The following is a 19,849-nucleotide window of genomic DNA, read 5'->3' as shown; positions in this document are numbered from 1 at the left end:
AAATAAGTTTTAGTTCTTTAAAAAACTTTATATATGGTTGCGCATGCGCGAGTTAATCGCCCCCAAACACATCTGGCGAGTGTTTGCTTTATACTTCAGGCAGAGTGAAATTACTAAGTAAACTGACAACAAGGAACCCATTGTATTATTTTTAATGCAAATCGGGAAATCATATACACAAACAATTGCAATATTGTCGATTATGAGACTTCAAGTTGTCTTGATGCAACTTCCGAGATGGTTCCAGCTGCAGTTTCCTCGCGGTTGTGGTGTCGCCGGCACCGTGACTCAGCAGCGGAGTAACGAGTTGGCATAGGAGCGCAGGAGCAGAAATATTTCCTCCAATGATTGGGTAAATTCGGTACAACACTTCAGGGGCATTACGGCTTTACTTCATTGGTACAACTTATTTAAACTAATTTCGTAACTTTACAAATTGCATGATGGTCCATGTGATATTTGTAGCACTCCACAACAGTTCTAGATTTGTACAGCGTAGAAACCTGATCATGGGCCCTCCACGCCACTGCACCTTTGCCACATTGCACCTTTCCATACTAATCCCACTTTCCTGCATTCATTCCATATAACTCCATGCCCTCTTCATTCCAGAACCTGGTACGATTGATCCTGCCTCTACTATCTCTTCAGGCAGCCCCTTTAAGAGGGGGCGGATTAACCATTAAGCAGACTAAGCACGTGCTTAGGGCACCAGGGCCAAAGGGGGCACCACAAAGTTGGGAAAAGGGTGAAAAGAAAAAAAACGAATGAAGATTTGTAAAAAATTCCGTATCTCCACTTTTTATGTAATTGTTGAAAAGTTAGAAACGGAAATGAGGAGACGAAAGGTGTCACTGAAATAGCAGACAGATTCTCTTGTCTGACAGATGTTCCTAATGCCACCCAACAAGGTGCTAATTCCCAATTATCACAAAGTGAAAGGTACTCAAAGACTTGTCAGACACTCATTGATGGTTATCCAGATGACATGAACAACACTTTGTCTACAGAGCTTCAGCAGTTCCATTCACATGTTCTTCATAAGTTTAAAACAACCAAGAAAACATCTTTCACTCACAAGGAACTTTACAACACAATTACAGAAGACAAACTAGAGAGTGCCTTTCCAAATGATGAAATTGCCTTAAGAATATTTTTAACATTAATGGTCATCAACTGCACAACAGGTAGGTCTTTCTCACAACTGAAACGTATAAAAAACCCAAATAGATCAGTTATGCTTCAAGAAAGACTCGACTCACTGTGTATATTAATAATTCAAGCAGACATTCTGAGAAGTATTAATTTCGAGGATGTTATCAGTGATTTTGTGAAAATGAAATGTAGAAAAATGCCTTTCAGGTCATGAATATTGGAACTTTGATACATTTAACTTGTGAAATATTAAAATAGATGTTGTATTGCATTTTTGTAGAACTTTATGTAGCCCAAGCTTGGTTTAGTTTGTACAGTATATTGTGTTATCATATGAATACATTTTTGTACCGCTGCATCCTGCATTGTATATCTGGTCAGACATGTCAACAACTAAAATGGACTGGATCAGTGTGGAAAGGAGGGGGGCACCAAGATTGGTCAGTGCTTAGGGCACCAGTGAGCCTTAATCCGCCCCTGCCTTTAAGATACCAACTACTCTGTGCGAAGAATGTACCCATCAGATCCTCTTGCATCCTCTTTCCTTTCACCTTAAACCTATGCCCTCTTGTTTTAGACACATGGGGAAATGACCCTGACTACACCATCTATGCCTCTTCTAGTTTTACATACCACTATATTATCACCTATCATTGCTCCGGATAAAATAGATACGGTATTCTCAATTTCTCTCTAATATGTAAGTCTCCCAATCGACAACATACATGTGAATCTTTTCTGCACCCTCTCCAGCTTAATCTTATCTTTCCTGTAGTGTAGTGACCAGAACTGAACTCAAGTGCAGCCTGATCTACGTATTGCATAACTGTAACATGGTCCCATTTCTTGTACTCAATGCCTCGGACATACTCCTCCTTCACCACCTAGTCTATCTGTGTTGCCAGTCTCAGGAAATGATGTACTTGTAGCCTGAGGTGTCTCTGTTTAACAACACTATCCTGGACTCTACTATTCACTGTGTATTTTATGATCTGGTTTAACTTCCCAAAATACAACATTATGTTTTGACCGAGTTAAATTCCATCTGCCACAGGCCTTGCTGAAGTTCATGAAGATAGTCCACTGCAGTGCCGTCAATTCTCTAGATTTCTTCTTTAAAAAAAACTCAATCAAATTCATGAGACATGTACAAAACCATACTAACTATCCTTAATCTCATTTTACTAAATGTAAATACATCCTGTCTTATCAAAATCCTTCCAATAATTTTCTCACCACTGATTAAGACTGGTCGGTCTGCAGTTCCCTGGTTTATCCCTGACACCTTTGTTAAATAAAGGCACACCATTAGCTGTCTCCAGTGTTCCAGTGCATTGCCCGTGGCTAACAAAATTACAAAAATCACTGTCAGGGCCACTGCAATCTCCTCTCTTGTTACCCATAACGTGCTAGTTTATACTTTCGCAGCCTTGGGAAGTACTTAATCTACTATCTTCTCCCTTTCAGCATTGATTTATTTCTTAAATATTTTAAGCAGCCACAAATCCAATACCTTTCATATACACCGTAGCAGTATTTCAAAATATGTTTCTGAAAAATAAATTCCAAATTATCACTCCAAAGAGACCTTCAAAAGATTTATTTTTAGATTTATCTTTTTAAACAGTATCGATACTTGATCCCTTGAGATTGTTAATTTTAAGGTTGTAAGGCTTATTACTTCAAAGGTGAGCAGGAACAGAAACTATTTCACTGAACTTGCTTCATTCCAAATAAAATCCATGATCTCAACATCCATGTACAAAATCCAGCGGCTAGCTGTTTGTTTTCACAATACTGACTTTTTCTACTTTGTTAACTATCTCATTCCAAACTCTTTTGCATCCGTCTAGGCTTTTGTGAAGCTCAGCTGTAGCTGCAAGATGCCTATTTATTTTGATGATCATGAAATTCCACATTGCCACTTATTTTTAAAGATCAGAGGTGTAGCCACCATCAAACCATTCCACCAACCCATCACAACCTGCTCCTCACCACTGTGGCATCCATCTGCCAAACGGTTTCATTTATTCCCCCCCCCCCCCCCCCCCCTAGTGTACGGTGTTGTTTCCTTTAAAATTTTCGGAGATGATGAATCCTGCAAATAGATCATCTCCACAAAAGTGCTTTCACCCACGGAGCAACAAAATACCCCAGTTCCACAAACTTGGAAGCTTTGAGACCCAACGCAAAACAGTTTAGTTTAGAGATATAGCGTGGAAACAGGCCCATTGACCCACCGAGTCAATCGATCACCCATATAGTAGTTCTATCCTACACACTAGGGACGATTTACAGAAGCCAATTAACCTACAAAATTGACTGTCTTTAGGATGTGGGAGAAAACTGGAGCACCCAGATAAAATCCATGAGGTCGCAGGGAGAATATACAAATTTTGTACAGACAGCACCTGAGATCAGGTTCGAATCCGGATCTCTGGTGTTGTAAGACAACAACTCTACCGCTGTGCCACCGCTTGACTTTGCTTCCCATAGGTGCACTGTGCATCCTAGTCAGCTACAATTGTACAGGGAACTGGATGTTCTTTCATGCTCATACTCAATTCTACTAAGCATTCTCTGCAAACATTAGTACCTAAAAGAGGAAGCCCTTTCACACTCCGTCCATGTCACCACACTCAACGTTCGACCACTGCATTGTTAGCCTCGAGACATTATTTCCTATCTGCTCGTTGTATGTGCTTGCCAGGTTTATGCTCCAAACAACTCTTGGAAAAGTTAATTATTGTTTATATGTCTATATATAAATCTGTTTTATGTCAAGGAAGATGTGTAAGTAGTTTTTAATATATTTTAATGTTTAAAAATAATATTTAAATATTCCCACCTTCATTTCAAAGATGTTCTGAACTAAAATCCTAGCATTTTATTTGCACAATAAGATAAGTGACTGCAAATTCCATAATGGAGATGAATCAAAGAAATTCTGGAACAAAAATAATTTCCTAATGACTCTAAGTGTTGAAAATATAATTTGTGATCACTGGATAGACAACCACAAATTACTGCTTGACAATGTTTAAATTAATAAAAGTGCAGATTCATCTATTGGAAATCTAACATCAATTATTTTTGCAATTTATCTCACAACTTGATGATGGAGTTCGCACTAGGTCCAGATACGCAGTCATGGGTATAGAGTGAGTAAAGCAGGGGGCTGAGCACGCAGCCTTGAGGTGCTTCCATACTAATTGTTATTGAGGATGAAGTGTTTCCGTCAATTCAAACAGACTATGGTCTGTGGATGAGGAAGTCAAGGATCCAATTGCAGAGGGATGCGCAGAAACCCAGTTCCGTGAGCTTGGTAACAATTCAATTAAATTCAACTTTAATGTCATCGCACAAATACAAGTATGAGTACAACGAAATGCAGTTTTGCGACAGTCCGTAGTAGTTGTGCATAAAGAAATAAAAAAAATAGAAAGAGAGAAGATACAGAATAATCAAAAAATACAGAATAATTAAACAATGGGGATGGAGGGACCAGAGATAACCAGCTTGGAAGGGATGATGGTATTAAACGGCAAGCTGCAGTCTGTAAACAACAGCGTGACGCAAGTGTTTTTATTGTCCAACTGGTCCAATGCGGAGTGGAGAGCCAGTGAAATTGCATCCTCCGCTATTAAGGTCATGTAAACATAGCCAAGTGTCTTAGTGTCAAGATTCTTGAGTGTTGGAGCTGCATTTATCCAGGCATGTGGAGCATTTTCCATCATACGCCATATGGCAAAACGTTTTTGGGCTGTCAATGTAAGCAGCCCGTCACAATATATACACTGACTCTTGGCTGCTCTTGTAGTCACAATATATACATGCAGGACCAGTAAAATGTCTGCTCAAAGGTGACCCGCTGAGGTATCCAGAGATTGTATTAAAGAAATTTGGCATCTTGCCGGATGTAAGTTCTGCTTGTAAAGAGCTCGTTCATTTGATAGTGTTTAGTAGTGTTAAGGTCAGTTTACTTTGTGGTTAGCTTGTCACCATCTCCAGTTCTTCACCTGGTCAACTCGTTTAGGAGCAACTATGTCACGTCTAGATTCAACACTTGTGTCACCCCCACGTGGTCCATCCACTTTTATATTCATATTTACTTTTAACAGTGCTAGTGTTATTGATACAACTGAATGGTTTCAGAAGTCTATGAGACAAACAATACATTCTGGGGTCATCCATTTTCCAGGATTATTTCCCCTAAAAGTAATTGTGAACCAGGTGGGGTTTTTTTACTCCCTGCTACTTTTGTGGTCACCATCAACAAAAAACAACAGCTTTTTGAAATGTATTCCAGAATATTAACTGAAAGATTTTACAGCAAAAAACAACCTGAAGGTGGGTCCCGGCCTGAAATGTGTGTTTTTTTTTTATTTTATTAGAAGTTAGTACAATACAAAACAATACAGTGGGACCTAATTTTAGGTGCCAACTATGTCATAACGTAATTATACATTCTATGTACAACCTCTTGTTTTATGTTTTTGAAAAGGAAATAAGAAAGACAAGAAGAAGAAAACATTTTTTTTAAATTGGAGAGGAGAAAAAGAGGAAAAAAATAGATAGTAGAGAATAGAAAAACGTGAAGTGTGTATATAAGATAAGAAAAAGTGGAGAGTAGAAATAGGAGAAAAAGACCCTTACAAGAGAAATTTTCAAATCTTTATTCGGAGATGTAAACCTATCCACGACCTGACCTGAAATCAGTAATCTTTGCGGTACTGCTGCATCACATGATTCCAAAAAGTCGATGAACGGGGACCAACTCCTTAAGAATTGGTCATATTTATCTATTAGTCGGAGTCTCATTTCCTCAAGGCGTGCTATGTCCATCATATTCCTAATCCACATTTTAACTGTTGGTGTAGCTGTATTTTTCCAAAATTTAAGTATCAATTTCTTTCCAATTATTAACCCATAATTAAAAATTATTTAAATTGATATATTCTACTATTATTCCAAATATAATCCATTCGTATTAGGTTCTATTCTTGACTTGAAAAGCTTTGTGAATATATCAAATATATTGCTCCAAAATGTATTCAACTTTGTACATCCTACAAATGAATGCGTTCGGCACGGACTAGAAGGGTCGAAATGGCCTGTTTCCGGGCTGTAATTGTTATATGGTTATATTAGCATTTTGAAACAGACATTTATCGCATCTGGGAGAGACGTTTGGGTAAAATTTATTCAACCTCGTTTTTGAATAATATAGTCTATGTAATAGTTTGAATTGAATTAAATTATGTCTTGCATTAATGGAACAATTATGTGTGTTCATCAGATACTTTCCCCATTTATCCTTTGGGATCTTTATCATTAGTTCATGTTCCCAATCTTCTCTTAGTGCCTCTGTTGAGGGTAATTCACTATTTAATAATATTATTATAAAAGTATGATATTAATTTTTGTGAATCAGCCTTAATATTCATTGCTTCTTCTAAAGGGTCTAAAAATATAATTTGAAATCTATGTGTATATTTCTTCATAAAGTCACATATCTGTATATATTTAAAATATTGATTATCCTTCAGTTTAAATTTTAATTTTAATTGTTGAAATGATAACAATTTGCCCAATTCATACATATCTCCTACTTTCCTAATCCCCAGTCTATCCCATTGTTTATATGTTTTGGCGATAAGAGATAGTTTGAATGCATGGTTGTTCAATAGTGGGGTTAGTACTGATAGATTATTTAATTTCAAGGATAATTTTATTTGTTTCCAAATTCTTATTGTATTGTGAATAATTGGGTTCTTCTTATATATTATACTATTCAATTTTATCGGTGAGAACAAGATCGTTCCTATATCGTACGGGAAACACTCCTCTTTCTCCATTCTTATCCACTCTGACTGGTGAGTGGAACTATCCAACCAGTACATTATGTTCTTAATATGCACTGCCCAGTAGTAATACGTAAAGTTAGGTAATGATAAACCCCCAACTTCTTTAGGTTTACACAAATGCTTTCGTTGAATTCTGTGTGCTCTGTAATCCCATATAAAATTAGTGATAGTAGAATCTAGTTTTTTGAAAAATTATTTTGGAATATATATTGGGATCGCTTGACACAAATATATTAATTGTGGTAAGAAAGTCATTTTTACAGTGTTAATTCTACCTATCAATGAGAGCAGAAGCGTTTTCCAAAATTGAATCATATCATTCAGTTTATTTAATAGTGGCATAAAATTGGCACTAAATAATGATTTGTGTCTTCTCGTAATTTGAATACCCAGATACTTGAATTTTTCTGTTGCAATTTTGAAAGGGAATTTTAGTAAGTGTCTCGCATCCTGTGGTTTTAAAGACATATTCCAATTTATTCTATATCCTGAAAAAGAGCCAAATTCCTCAATTAGTGTTAATAAGGTGGGTATACTCGTTTGTGTATTAGTAATATATAAAAGCATATAATGACATTTTATTCTTTGAGTCCTTAGTGTTATATCCGTGAATATTCGGATGATTTCTAATCCTTTCGGCCAGCGGTTCTATCATAAGGGCAAATAGCAATGGTGATAAGGCACAACCCTGCCTATTACCCCTTGATTAATAAAATTTTGGAGATAACTTATTATTAGTTAATATTCTTGCCGTAGGTTTATCGTAAAGTAGTTTAACCCATCTAATAAAATTCTCTCCCGTGTTAAATTTTTGGAGTACCTTGTATAAATACTGCCATTCTACCTGATCAAATGCCTTCTCTGCATCCAGCGTAACAACTGAAATATCTTCAATGTCCTCATTGTGAGAGTGCATTATATTGAAAAGCCTTCTCAAATTATTAAATGATTGTCTTTTGGGCATAAATCCCGTTTGATTCGTGTTTACCAATTTGTTAATATAATTCTTCAGTCTTCTAGCTTGAATCTTTCCTAAAATTTTCTGATCCGTATTTAGAAGTGATATAGCTCTGTAAGAACCCGGTTCATCGAAATCTTTATATTTTTTTGGTATAAGCGTTATTGTTGATTCTGTTAAAGTTTCTGGTAGTTTATGTTCGGTATATGTCTGCGTGTATAAGTTGAGTAATCTTGGTACAATTGAGTCCTGAAATCGTTTATAAAATTCATTACTGAAACCATCTGGTCCTGGGGTCTTCCCATTTTTCAGTGAGTTTATTATTTGTTTTATTTCTTCACTAGTAATCCGTGCTCCTAATTCCTCTTGTTCTAAACTATCCAATTTAGGGAGATTGCAATTATCTAAAAAATTTGTAATTTTACTAACATCTGTATTTATTTTAGTTGTATATAAATTGTGATAAAATTGGGCAAACCTCTTATTAATATCCTTTAGCAGTGTTAGAAGCTTGCCCTTATCCGATTTAATTTTAGTGATAGTATTTTCCTTTTCTTGTTGCTTCAGTTGCCTCGCAAGTAATTTATGTGGCTTATCCCCAAATTCGAAGTGTGCCTGTTTTGTAATTTGGAATAGTCTTACTACTCTTGCCGATAATATTCTATTGAGTTTATATTTCAGTAAGGTTATCTTATTATGTTTATCTATGGTTGGGTCAGTTGCATTGTCCAATTCTAGTAATTTTATTTCCTGTTCTATCCGCTGAAGTTCTCTTTTATTTTCTTTATTTTGAAAACTTTGATAAGAGATTATAGCACCGCGAATGTATGCCTTAAAGGTTTCCCATAATAGCGATACAGAAATACCCGGCGTCTCATTTATTTCGAAAAAAGTTTTTGTTTGTTCTTTTATATACTCATAACCCTGCGGGTTATTTAATATTTGTGTGTTGAATCTCCAAAAATGTTTTATAACCAGCATTCCCTCAATTTTAAGTATAAAAGTCAATGGTGAATGATCGGAAATAATACTATTATGGTATGATGGTCTATTCGTATACGGGATTAATTTTGTATCCAATAAGAAATAGTCAATTCGTGAGTAAGTTTTATGAACCGATGAGTAAAATGAATATTCCCTTCCACTTGGGTTTGCTATTCTCCAAACATCAGTTATGTTATTATTTATTATATAAGTATTTAAAAATTCACAGGTCTTAGTTTTAACAAGACGCTTCCCTACCTTTATTGATTTATCTAAATATGGGTCTATAACACAATTAAAATCGCCCCTCATTATTATATTTTGATAATTATGCTCTGCAATTATATCTACTATTTTCTTAAAAAATTGTGGGTTATCAAAATTAGGCACGTAGATAATTATCATAGTTAATGGTGTATTATAAATTTATCCCGTGGCTATAACGTATCTTCCCTCTTTATCAGATATGGATTTCTTTAATTTGAAAGGTATACCTTTCCGAATTATAATGGCCGTGCCTCTTGCTTTAGAGGTGAATGCTGAGTAGTAGGTTTGACCTATCCAGTTTGCCCTTAATTTGATCTGAGTTTGTTGTTTCAAATGCGGCCTTTGTGGCTAAAGGGATCGGGGTATGGAGAGAAGGCAGGAACAGGATACTGAGTTGGATGATCAGCCATAATCATATTGAATGGCGGTGCAGGCTCGAAGGGCCGAATGGCCCAATCCTGCACCTATTTTCTATGTTTCTATGTTTCTTGTAAGAAAGCAATATACATATTTAATCATTTTAATTGTGCCAGAATTTTACCCCTCTTAATTGGCTCATTCGCACCTCTGATGTTCCAATATGAAATGTGTTTATCCCCCACAAATGCTGCCTGACCTGTTGACTTCCTCCAGCAGTTTGTTTTTTTGCTCCAGATTCTAGCAGTCTCTTGTGTCTCTCTTACAATTTACAGCTCACATGGTGGGCAATGAACTCCTGTCTGCAGATCACTAGTCCATTAATTTAACTGCTGTACTGGCATTTCTGGATTATGAAATATACACTACCTAAAATAGTGTTCTTTGACATGGAGAATAAAACCAAAGCAGTCGTAATTATATTTATGATTTTATGTCTTTCTTTCATTCTGAATGTGTTCACAAAAATGTTGCTAAAAGGAAAATGAGTTTTGTCATACCTTGAAATTCTGAGATGATCAAAAAGGATGAATTAGCAGTACCAGAACGCAGGACATTTTGTTCTTTGCAATTCATAATTGTTGCTATTTTCATGCTCTGAACAAAGGGAAAGAAAATGAAGGCCCTTATTTTTTTCCCACAAAATCTGACATACAGTAATTGTACAGAACTCTATGAATATTGGTTTGTCTAAAATGTTGCTGAACAGTGACCTTATAATTGCATCGCAGATTCTAAGCTGTTGCCAATAGCAACATCACCAGCAAAGTAAAAAGCCTCCACAATCTTCTTAATACAGTTTCTAAATTTAAACAATCCAGTCTGATGGTAGAAAATCCAATTTGAGTTTTGTTATTTGGTAAATAGCATTATTGTATGGATTATGAGAAACTGTGCTATCAGGAGTTGCCATGGGTATACGACGGTTGAAATTGAGAAAGGAAGTTATTTTAAGAAAATATCCGTCTGCTAGGGCAGGAGCTTCAAGGGTAGACATTAAGAGGAAACGGAGGGTAATATATACAAGAATCTATATGCTATTAAAAGTCTCGTCTTGTATCTATAAATATGTGTGTGTGTGTGTGTGTGTGTGTGTGTGTGTGTGTGTGTGTGTGTGTGGTGTGCATGGCTGATTGAGATTGTATCTACAACAAAACACGGCAGCGCTAAATTTTTTGCAAACCTTACTCAGTTTTTTCCCGTCGTCGGTGTAATCAACTTTCCTTCAAATTCGATGTTATATTTCACAAGTTATTGATATTTAAAGGTTTTAACAAAAAAAATAAACAAGTTTTTACTGTTAAAATCCTTCCTGCCAGCTTCCACCAAACTTCGATACAAAGTTGCAATACAGGAACACTCTGTGCTTCCACCAACTTTTCACCGGAATAGGATATCATAGTCCTCCACTCGACATTTGCAACAATGTTGCCATCATACAACACTTACTCCAGCTCCTAGAAGGACATGATGGGCAGGGTGAATTGGTATTGCAATTGGGGAAGTGCAATTGCAATTTTTTTAATGTCCAGTGCTGGGAGAGGCAGGGGAATTCTGGAATCTTACATTTGGCAATGGGTCGAATTGGAGGACCATGCCTCCTGTGGGGGCTACGTGCTATTGGTCCAATATCGTGTTGGGGGACCAGGCCTCCTCCCGTGTAAAAGGGACCCAACAGGCCAAAGTTGGTCTTGTATATTACTAACACTCTCATCTTGTATGTATGTATGTATCTCTCTCTCTTTCTCTCTCTCTCTCTCTCTTCTTTCTTTCCCTACGTAAAAACGGGACATGATAGTGCTAAAATTTTTGCACCACCTTACTCACCTTTGTCCCTTGGTTGTTCTTATGATGTTATATTTCATGTTATTGACATTTAAAAGTTTAAAAAAAAAACACTTTGAGAACAATGACAGATGATCTGACAGTTGTTGGTCGCCCAATTATAGGAAGGATGTCAACAAAATAGAGAGAGTACAGAGGAGATTTACTAAAATGTTGCCTGGGTTTCAACAACTAAGTTACAGAGATAGGTTGAATAAGTTAGGTCTTTATTCTCTGGAGCGCAGAAGGTTAAGGGGGGACTTGATAGAGGTCTTTAAAATGATGAGAGGGATAGACAGAGTTGATGTGGACAAGCTTTTCCCTTTGAGAATAGGGAAGATTCAAACAAGAGGACATGACTTCAGAATTAAGGGACAGAAGTTTAGGGGTAACATGAGGGGGAACTTCTTTACTCAGAGAGTGGTAGCGGTGTGGAATGAGCTTCCAGTGGAAGTGGTGGCGGCAGGTTCGTTGGTATCATTTAAAAATAAATTGGATAGGCATATGGATGAGAAGGGAATGGAGGGTTATGGTATGAGTGCAGGCAGGTGGGACTAAGGGAAAAAAGTTGTTCGGCACGGACTTGTATGGCCGAGATGGCCTGTTTCCGTGCTGTAATTGTTATATGGTTATTCTGGCAGTTTGTAACTATGACGTTACAATGGGATCTCATGGTCCTCCAATCACAATGGCATCTTATTTTCATAATCTGCCATATCCGACAATTACATCACAATAGGATCTCAAAAGTGTTGTCTTATATTGTTTTGAGGAGAGATATGGAGTGGGGGAGGGGAGGAGAAGAAATGTTAATTAAACATTGTGTTGAGTGGGAGGGAGTGCATGAGCTGCGCCTGTACAGTTGGGGGCTATGGGTGTAAGGAGAGGTGGGGAGGGGAGGGGAGGAGAAGAAATGTTATTTAAATATCATGTTCATTGGGGGTGTGCGAAAGGGCAGAGGTGAGGAAGGGAGTGATTGAGGGTAGGGAAAATAAGAGGGAGGGAGGAGAGGGGAGAGAAGAGGGAGGGTAAAGACGAGGTTGGAGGGAGTGTATGAGCCGCACCTGCACAGTTGGGGGCTATAGGTGAGTGGTGGAAAATTGCGTTGGGGGAACGGGTTGTGTTAGGGAAATGGGTATATCACTATGCAATCTCATTTAGATTTCTTAGGAGGAGGTTTTTCATCAAATAAGATCAAATAGAACAAGTTGTCCTACAACTTTAGGCTGTGCACACCATACGCAAGAAGAGTGTGGGGGGGAATAGGGGAGAGGTTTAATTTACTCAAAAAATTGTGATTTTCCTGTTGGGGGGGGGGGGGGGGGGGGGGGGGGGGGGGGGAGAGGTTTCATTTCCAGAATTGTCCTTGTGGGGGTGGGATGAGGGGTGGGGGTTTTCATTGTAGGAGGGGGTGGAATAGGGGAGAGGAGGGGGGGGGGGGGGAGATCAGCGCAGACGTGATTTTTGGCCATCTTACTCTGAGGACAAGAAGATTTTTCCCATCGATGAAAACTAAAAGAGTTATTAACGTTTAAAAAATGATGACATTCTCTCTGCTGTCCCTGCTGGTGGGAGGAGTGAGGAACTATAAAACACGGAAGTGGTGTGCCTCACTCAGTCTCTGCAAGATGGAGGAAGCGAGAGTATCACGTCTCTCTGAGCTGTGAATAACACTGAACAAATGTCTACTCAACTGTGAGTGCTCTTAATGTGTTTTGAAAATGAAAATGTGGTTGCTTTGAAATGCTGCACTGCAAATGGTTGTTGTTGGCGGTAACTGCTTGGAAATGCTGCACTGCAAATGGTTGTTGGTGGTGGTAACTGCTTTGACATGCTGCACTGCAAATGGTTGTTGGTGGTGGTAACTGCAACTTCCTGTTTGCACTGTATATTGATTTTAGATAAGACGCTAGCACTTACGGCTGTGATTTATGGCCATATTACTCAGCTCCTCTCCGTTCATCAGGTGCAGAGGATTTTTCCCATCAATGAAAAAGAAAAGTGTTATTGGTGTTTAAAAAAATGTTGAGAATCTCTCTCATCTCAATCATGCCATGAAAGCCACGCTCCTTCCGGTGGGGGGGGGGGGGGGGTTATAAAACGCGGAAGTGTGGGTGTGGGTCAGTCTCTGCAAGATGGGGGAGGGAGAGGTCACGGCACTGTCTGAGCTGTGAATCAACTGAACACACTGAATGTCTACTAAACTGTGAGTATGGTGTTTATGTGCTGTTTTGTGTGGTTTCACCCTGCTTGAAATGGTATGAAACTGCATTTGAATGTGGTGGCCTTACACCCTGCATGGTATGAAACTGCATTTGAATTTGGTGGCCTTGCACCCTGCTTGAAATGGTTTGAAATTGTACTTCAATTTGGTGGTCTTGCACCCTGCTTGAAGTGGTATGAAACTGCACTTGAATTTGGTGGCCTTGCACCCTGCTTGAAATTGCATTAAACATCACTAGCATTTGGTGGCCTTGCACCCTGCTTGAAGTGGCATGAAACTGCACTTGAGTTTGGTGGCCCTGCACCCTGCTTGAAGTGGCAGAAAACTGCACCTGAATTTGGTGTCCTTGCACCCTGCTTGAAGTGGTAGGAAACTGCAATTGAATTTGGTGGCCGTGCACCCTGCTTGAAGTGGTAGGAAACTGCACTTGAATTCGGATGATATTTTGGGGTTGATTTTTTCGATAGCTGCCATGACCCATTACTGAGCGATTTCACTCTCCTCCCTCCTTTACTACAAAAAAAAATACTTTCCTTTCCCCAGACGGATGGAGGGGGGGGACCCGAATGCTGAAATAAACATAATATTTTTTTGTGTGTTTTAAAACATTGCGGGACCAGAGTTTGTTTTTAGAAAGAAGGTAGACACAAAATGCTGGAGTAACTCAGGCTGGAGACAGGCAGCATCTCTGGAGAGAAGGAATGGGTGGCGTTTCGGGCCAAGACCCTTCTTCAGACTCTTTGTTTTAAAAAAATTGTGTTTGACCTATAAAATAAATGCAACATTCCTGTGAATGGGGACTAAACGGAGATGTGCAAGTGTCAGGATCTCTCTCTCTCTCTCTCGCAAACACATCCCATGCGTGAATTCGCAGCTTTATCCTGCGCTACTTAATCCAAGGGCGAGTAAACGCGCAGACAGACGGACGAAAGCAACGATCATAGAGCGGAATAGGTGACATTTGAAGTTGAGACCCTTCTTCAGACTGAGTCAGCGGAAAGAGGAACAAGAGATATAGACGGTACTAAAGACAAATGAATGGAAGATATGCCTATACCTCCTGTTTCCCTTTGCCTTGACTGTTAGTCTGAAGAAGGGTCTTGACCCGAAATGTCACCTATGCCGCTCTATGGTAAGGGGGAAATTAAAAAAAAACACCTGACAGAAATAGATGTTTAACAAAAAAAAAGAGGGCCGGCGATCGCTCCGTGTCCGTGTCGGAGGGGGGGGGGGGGGGGGTGGCTTGAGTGGGTGCAGGATTTTCTGGAGCTCCTTCATAATGCCATTACTTTGTATGTACAAAGTTAATGAGGAAGACTAGGCAGGAATATCAAAATGATCACCTGCAGCTGAGCAAATTTCCCAATTCATACAAATCACCTAACTTTTTAATTCCCACTTTTTCCCATATGTTTTATCCATACCAGATGGTTTAAATACTGGGTTATTCACTATTGGTGTTAACGTTGATAAATTTCTTAATTTTAAAGTTAATTTTATTTGTTTCCAGATTCGTATTGTATTTTGTATAATTGGGTTCTTCTTATATAACATATTCTTCAGCTTTATTGGGGGAAAAATGATCGCTCCTAGATCGTAGGGGGCGCAATCCTCTTTCTCCATTCTTATCCATTCCAACTGTTGAGCAGAACTGTCCAACCAATAAATTATATTTTTAATATGTACTGCCCAATAATAGTATAGGAATTAGCTATCATTTTTATAGCGTTTATTCTGCCGATTAGTGACAGTGGGAGCGTTCTCCAAAATTTAATCAGTGAGTCAAATGTATTTAATAATGGTATAAAATTAGCATTAAATAATGATTTATATCTTCTAGTAACTTGAATACCCAAATACTTAAATTTTTCCCTTGCGATTTTAAATGGAAATTTTAATAGGTGATTCGCTTTCTGGGGTTTTAATGACATAATTTCACTAATATTCCAATTTATTGTATAACCGGAGAAAGAGCCAAATTTCTCTATTAGATTTAATAAATTTGGGATGCTCGTTTGGGAGTTTGTAATATATAAAAGTATATCATCTACATATAGTGATATTTTATTAATAGTATCCTTAGTATTATATCCTTGAATATCTGGATGCCTTCTTATCCTTTCAGCAAGCGGCTCTATCATAAGTGCAAATAGCAGGGGAGATAAAACACAGCCCTGCCTATTGCCCCTCGATAATTGAAATTTTGAAGATAATATATTATTAGTCAGTATTCTTGCCATTGGTTTATCATATAGTAATTTCACCCATCTGATAAAATTCTCTCCCATATTAAATTTTTGGAGTACTTTGTATAAATACTGCCATTCTACCTGATCAAATGCTTTCTCTGCATCCAGAGATATAACTGACAAGTCTTCTTTTTCCGTTTTGTATGAATACATTATACTAAAAAGGCATCTCAAATTGTTAGATGATTGTCTTTTAGGTATAAACCCTGTTTGGTCCGGATTTATCAATTTATTAATGTATTTACTCAATCTTCTTGCTAGAGTTCTTGCTAAACTTTTTTCTGATCTGTATTTAGGAGTGATATGGCTCTATATGAGCCCGGTTCTTCTAAGTCCTTATCTTTTTTAGGTATTAACGTAATTGTGGATTCGGCTAACGTTTCTGGTAATTTATTTTCGGTAAAGGCATATTTATATAACTTAAATAACCGTGGTACCATTAACTCCTGGAAACCTTTATAGAATTCATTATTAAAACCATCTGGTCCTGGCGTTTTCCCATTTTTCAGCTCTTTTATTGTTTCACATTTCTTCCCTTGTGATCTGTGCTCCTAATTCCTCTTGTTCCAAAATATCCAATTTTGGCAAATTACAATTATCTAAAAAATCTACAATTATATTGTCTTCTATTTTAGTTTTAGACGTATACAAGTTTTGATAAAATTGGGCAAACCTTTTATTAATATCCTGGGGTAACGTTAGTAGTTCCCCATTCTCTGATTTGATTTTAGTAATCGTCTTTTCCTTCTCCTATTTCTTCAATTGTCTAGCCAAAAGTTTATGTGGTTTATCACCAAATTCAAACTGTGCCTGTTTTGTGATCTGAAATAATCTTATTACTCTTGCCGATAATATTCGATTAAGTTTAAATTTCAATAATGTGATCTTATTATGTTTATCTATAGTTGGGTCTTTTGCGTTATCTAATTCTAATATTTTAATTTCCTTTTCTAAAGTCTCTTGTTCTATGGAGTTCTTTTTATTTTGGTAACTTTGATATGAGATTATAACCTTAAAGGTTTCCCATAATAAAGATGGTGAAATGCCTGGTGTCTCATCTGTATCAAAAAAGTATTTCATTTGTTGTTTTAAATACTCATAACCTTGTGGATTATTAATTAACTGTGTATTAAAACGCCAAAACGATTTTATACCTGGCGTTCGCTCTAGTTTTAAAGTAAAAGTCAATGGTGAGTGATCAGAAATAATACTATTGTGATATTTAGGGTTAATCGTATAAGGAATTAATTTTGTGTCCACTAAAAAATAATCAATTCTCGAATAAGTTTTATGTACCGCTGAGTAAAATGAGTATTTCCTTTCCCGTAGGGTTGACTATTCTCCATACGTCTGTTATATTAGTGTTTTTTATATATATGTTTAAAAATTCACTAGTTTTAGATTTAACCTTACTCTTCCTTACTTTTATTGATTTATCTAAATATGTATCTATAACACAATTAACCTCCCCACCCTGATATTACATTTTGGTAATTATACTCATCTATTATATCCGTAATTTTCTTAAAAAATTGAGGGTTATCAAAATTTGGTGCATAAATATTTATCAGACTCAGTGGTGTAGAATAAATTTCTCCTGCCACTATAGTGTACCTTCCTTCCTTATCAGATATAGTGTTCTTTAATATAAATGGTATACCTTTCCGAATAATAATAGCCGTACCTCTAGCTTTAGAAGTAAATGACGAATAATAAGTTTGGCCTATCCAATTTGCTTTTAGTCTCATCTGTGTTTGTAATTTCACATGCGTTTCTTGTAGAAACGCAATATCCACCTTTAAAGATTTTAATTGAGCCATAATCTTACCCCTTTTAATTGGATCATTCACACCCCTAATGTTCCAACTACAAAATGTGATTCCTCCATTCCTTTTTCCCCTAATGTCTTGCATTCTTAATTAGTTTTGCTAGTTTTAATTCATGTGGTGTGGTTAAATACCTTGAGGTTTTGGGTGTGGGGTAACTGTCCCCTATTAACGTTATTTTACATCTCCTCCGTCTATTGAACCTCCATAGGAAGAAAAAAGAAGTGCGTTGAAATGGACTGCTGTGCATTTGATAATGTGAATGTACTAAGCAAATTATTTATTTAACATTAATAATTCGTGCCTCTACTTTTATGTTTGATTTTAAATTGATTATCACTTGCTGAATTAGAGGAGCTGAACATTGTATTGGGTCTAATTAAATTTCAGGCTTTACTCTAAAACTTAGAAGTGCCAATTATTCAGCAATAACATGCACACTGTTATGATCAATTTATATTTACATTGACCACTTGGCATCCTTTATATTCAATTGACTTTCATTTTGATTGCCAAGTTTTCAAACATCTTGGAGTTATGGGAGAGACAAGAAACTATGGATGCTGGAATCTTGAGTAAAAGACAAAGTGCTGAAGGGAGTCATGGTGCCGGAGGTCAGACCCGCCGCAGAGAACAAATGGACCTGGCGTGGGGGGCTGCCAGGAACAAATGGGGAACCGGTGCGGGGGACCTGCCGAGAACTAAGGGGGACCATTTGGGACTAAATGGAATACTTTGTAACTTTCTCAGCACCCGGTATGTGGCGATTCTTTGTACACCTTGTGAATGCAAAAACAAAGAATCTCACTGTGACATACCACGTGATAATTAAGTATCATAAAGTTTCATTCATTCATTCATCTGAGAAGGGGATGGACAGAAGATGTCTTGGCTTGGGACATTTTAAGAACAATTTTTCAACAGCAGACTATCTTTAGGTCCCTCTGCCACAATGGGGCACTGTTACACAGGAAGCATCAAGACTTGGAGTGTAGCAATTCATTTTGTCCGGGAGGGAGAGAAAGGTAGAGGAGGGAAGTTTGCAGATTGGTATGAGTCAGGCCAGTTACGGGGAGCCAGTGTTTGGGAGGTGCGGGTAGATTTAGGAGGAAAGCTTGTTGTTCCACAGGAAATAATTACTGCTAGTTTGAGGCCTGATATAGTTTATGGTCAGTTAGTTAGCGGATGGTGTATTTTATAGAACTGACGGTGCCTTGGAAAAACAGTGGATTCAAGATTCAAGAGAGTTTATTGTCATGTGTCCCAGATAGGAAAATGAAATTCTTGCTTTGCTTCAGCACAACAGAATATAGTGGGCATGAATACAGAACAGATCAGTGTGTCCATATACCATTATATAAATATATACACACATGAATAAATAAACAGATAAAGTGCAAATAAACAGATAATGGTGTATTAATGTTCAGAGTTTTGTATGAGTTGAGTTTAATAGCCTGATGGCTGTGGGGAAGTAGCTATTTCTGAACCTGGCAGTCTTCAGGCTCCTGTACCTTCTACCTGAAGGTAGTGGGGAGATGAGTGTGTGGCCAGGATGGTGTGGGTCCTTGATGATGCTGCTAGCCTTTTTGAGGCAGCGACTGCGATAGATCCCCTAGATGGTAGGGAGGTCAGAGCAAATGATGGACTGGGCAGTGTTTACTACTTTTTTGAAGTCCTTTCCGCTCCTGGGCGCTCAAGTTGCCGAACCAAGCCACGATGCAACCGGTCAGCATGCTCTCTACTGTGTACCTGTAGAAGTTAGAGAGAGTTCTCCTTGACAAACCGACTCTTCGTTATCTTCTCAGGAGGTAGAAGCGCGATGTGCTTTCTTTATAATTGCATCAGTGTTCTCGGACCAGGAGAGATCTTAAGAGATGTGCACGCCCAGGAATTTGAAGCTCTTGATCCTTTCCACCATCGACCCGTTGATATAAATGGGACTGTGGGTCCTCATCCTACCCCTTCCAAAGTCCACAATCAGTTTCTTGGTTTTGCTGGTGTTGAGGGCCAGGTTATTGTGCTGGCACCATTTGGTTAGTTGGTTGATCTCTCTTCTATATTCTGACTCGTCCCCA

At 37.8% G+C, this 19,849-nt stretch overlaps 1 protein-coding gene across 3 annotated transcripts in view; it reads left to right on the top strand.

Annotated features, from left to right (window-relative positions):
• Positions 1-77: 77 nt before the first annotated feature.
• Positions 78-19,849, top strand: part of mettl8 (methyltransferase 8, methylcytidine) — a 94,090-nt gene continuing 74,318 nt past the window's right edge. For 2 of the 3 annotated variants that reach the window (XM_055638038.1, XM_055638035.1), the window contains exon 1: positions 78-352. In XM_055638038.1, coding sequence (XP_055494013.1) covers positions 345-352 — 8 coding nt within the window. In that variant the 5' untranslated portion in view covers positions 78-344. Of the gene's footprint in view, positions 353-657; positions 1,188-19,849 lie in introns of those variants that run through there. The other variant, XM_055638036.1, reaches the window with a different exon arrangement.

The sequence above is a fragment of the Leucoraja erinacea genome, chromosome 7, assembly GCF_028641065.1.
Source record: "Leucoraja erinacea ecotype New England chromosome 7, Leri_hhj_1, whole genome shotgun sequence".
In the NCBI taxonomy this organism is placed as follows: domain Eukaryota; kingdom Metazoa; phylum Chordata; class Chondrichthyes; order Rajiformes; family Rajidae; genus Leucoraja; species Leucoraja erinaceus.
The sequence above is the reverse complement of the archived record's forward strand: the minus strand, read 5'-3'. Positions and strand labels throughout refer to the sequence as shown.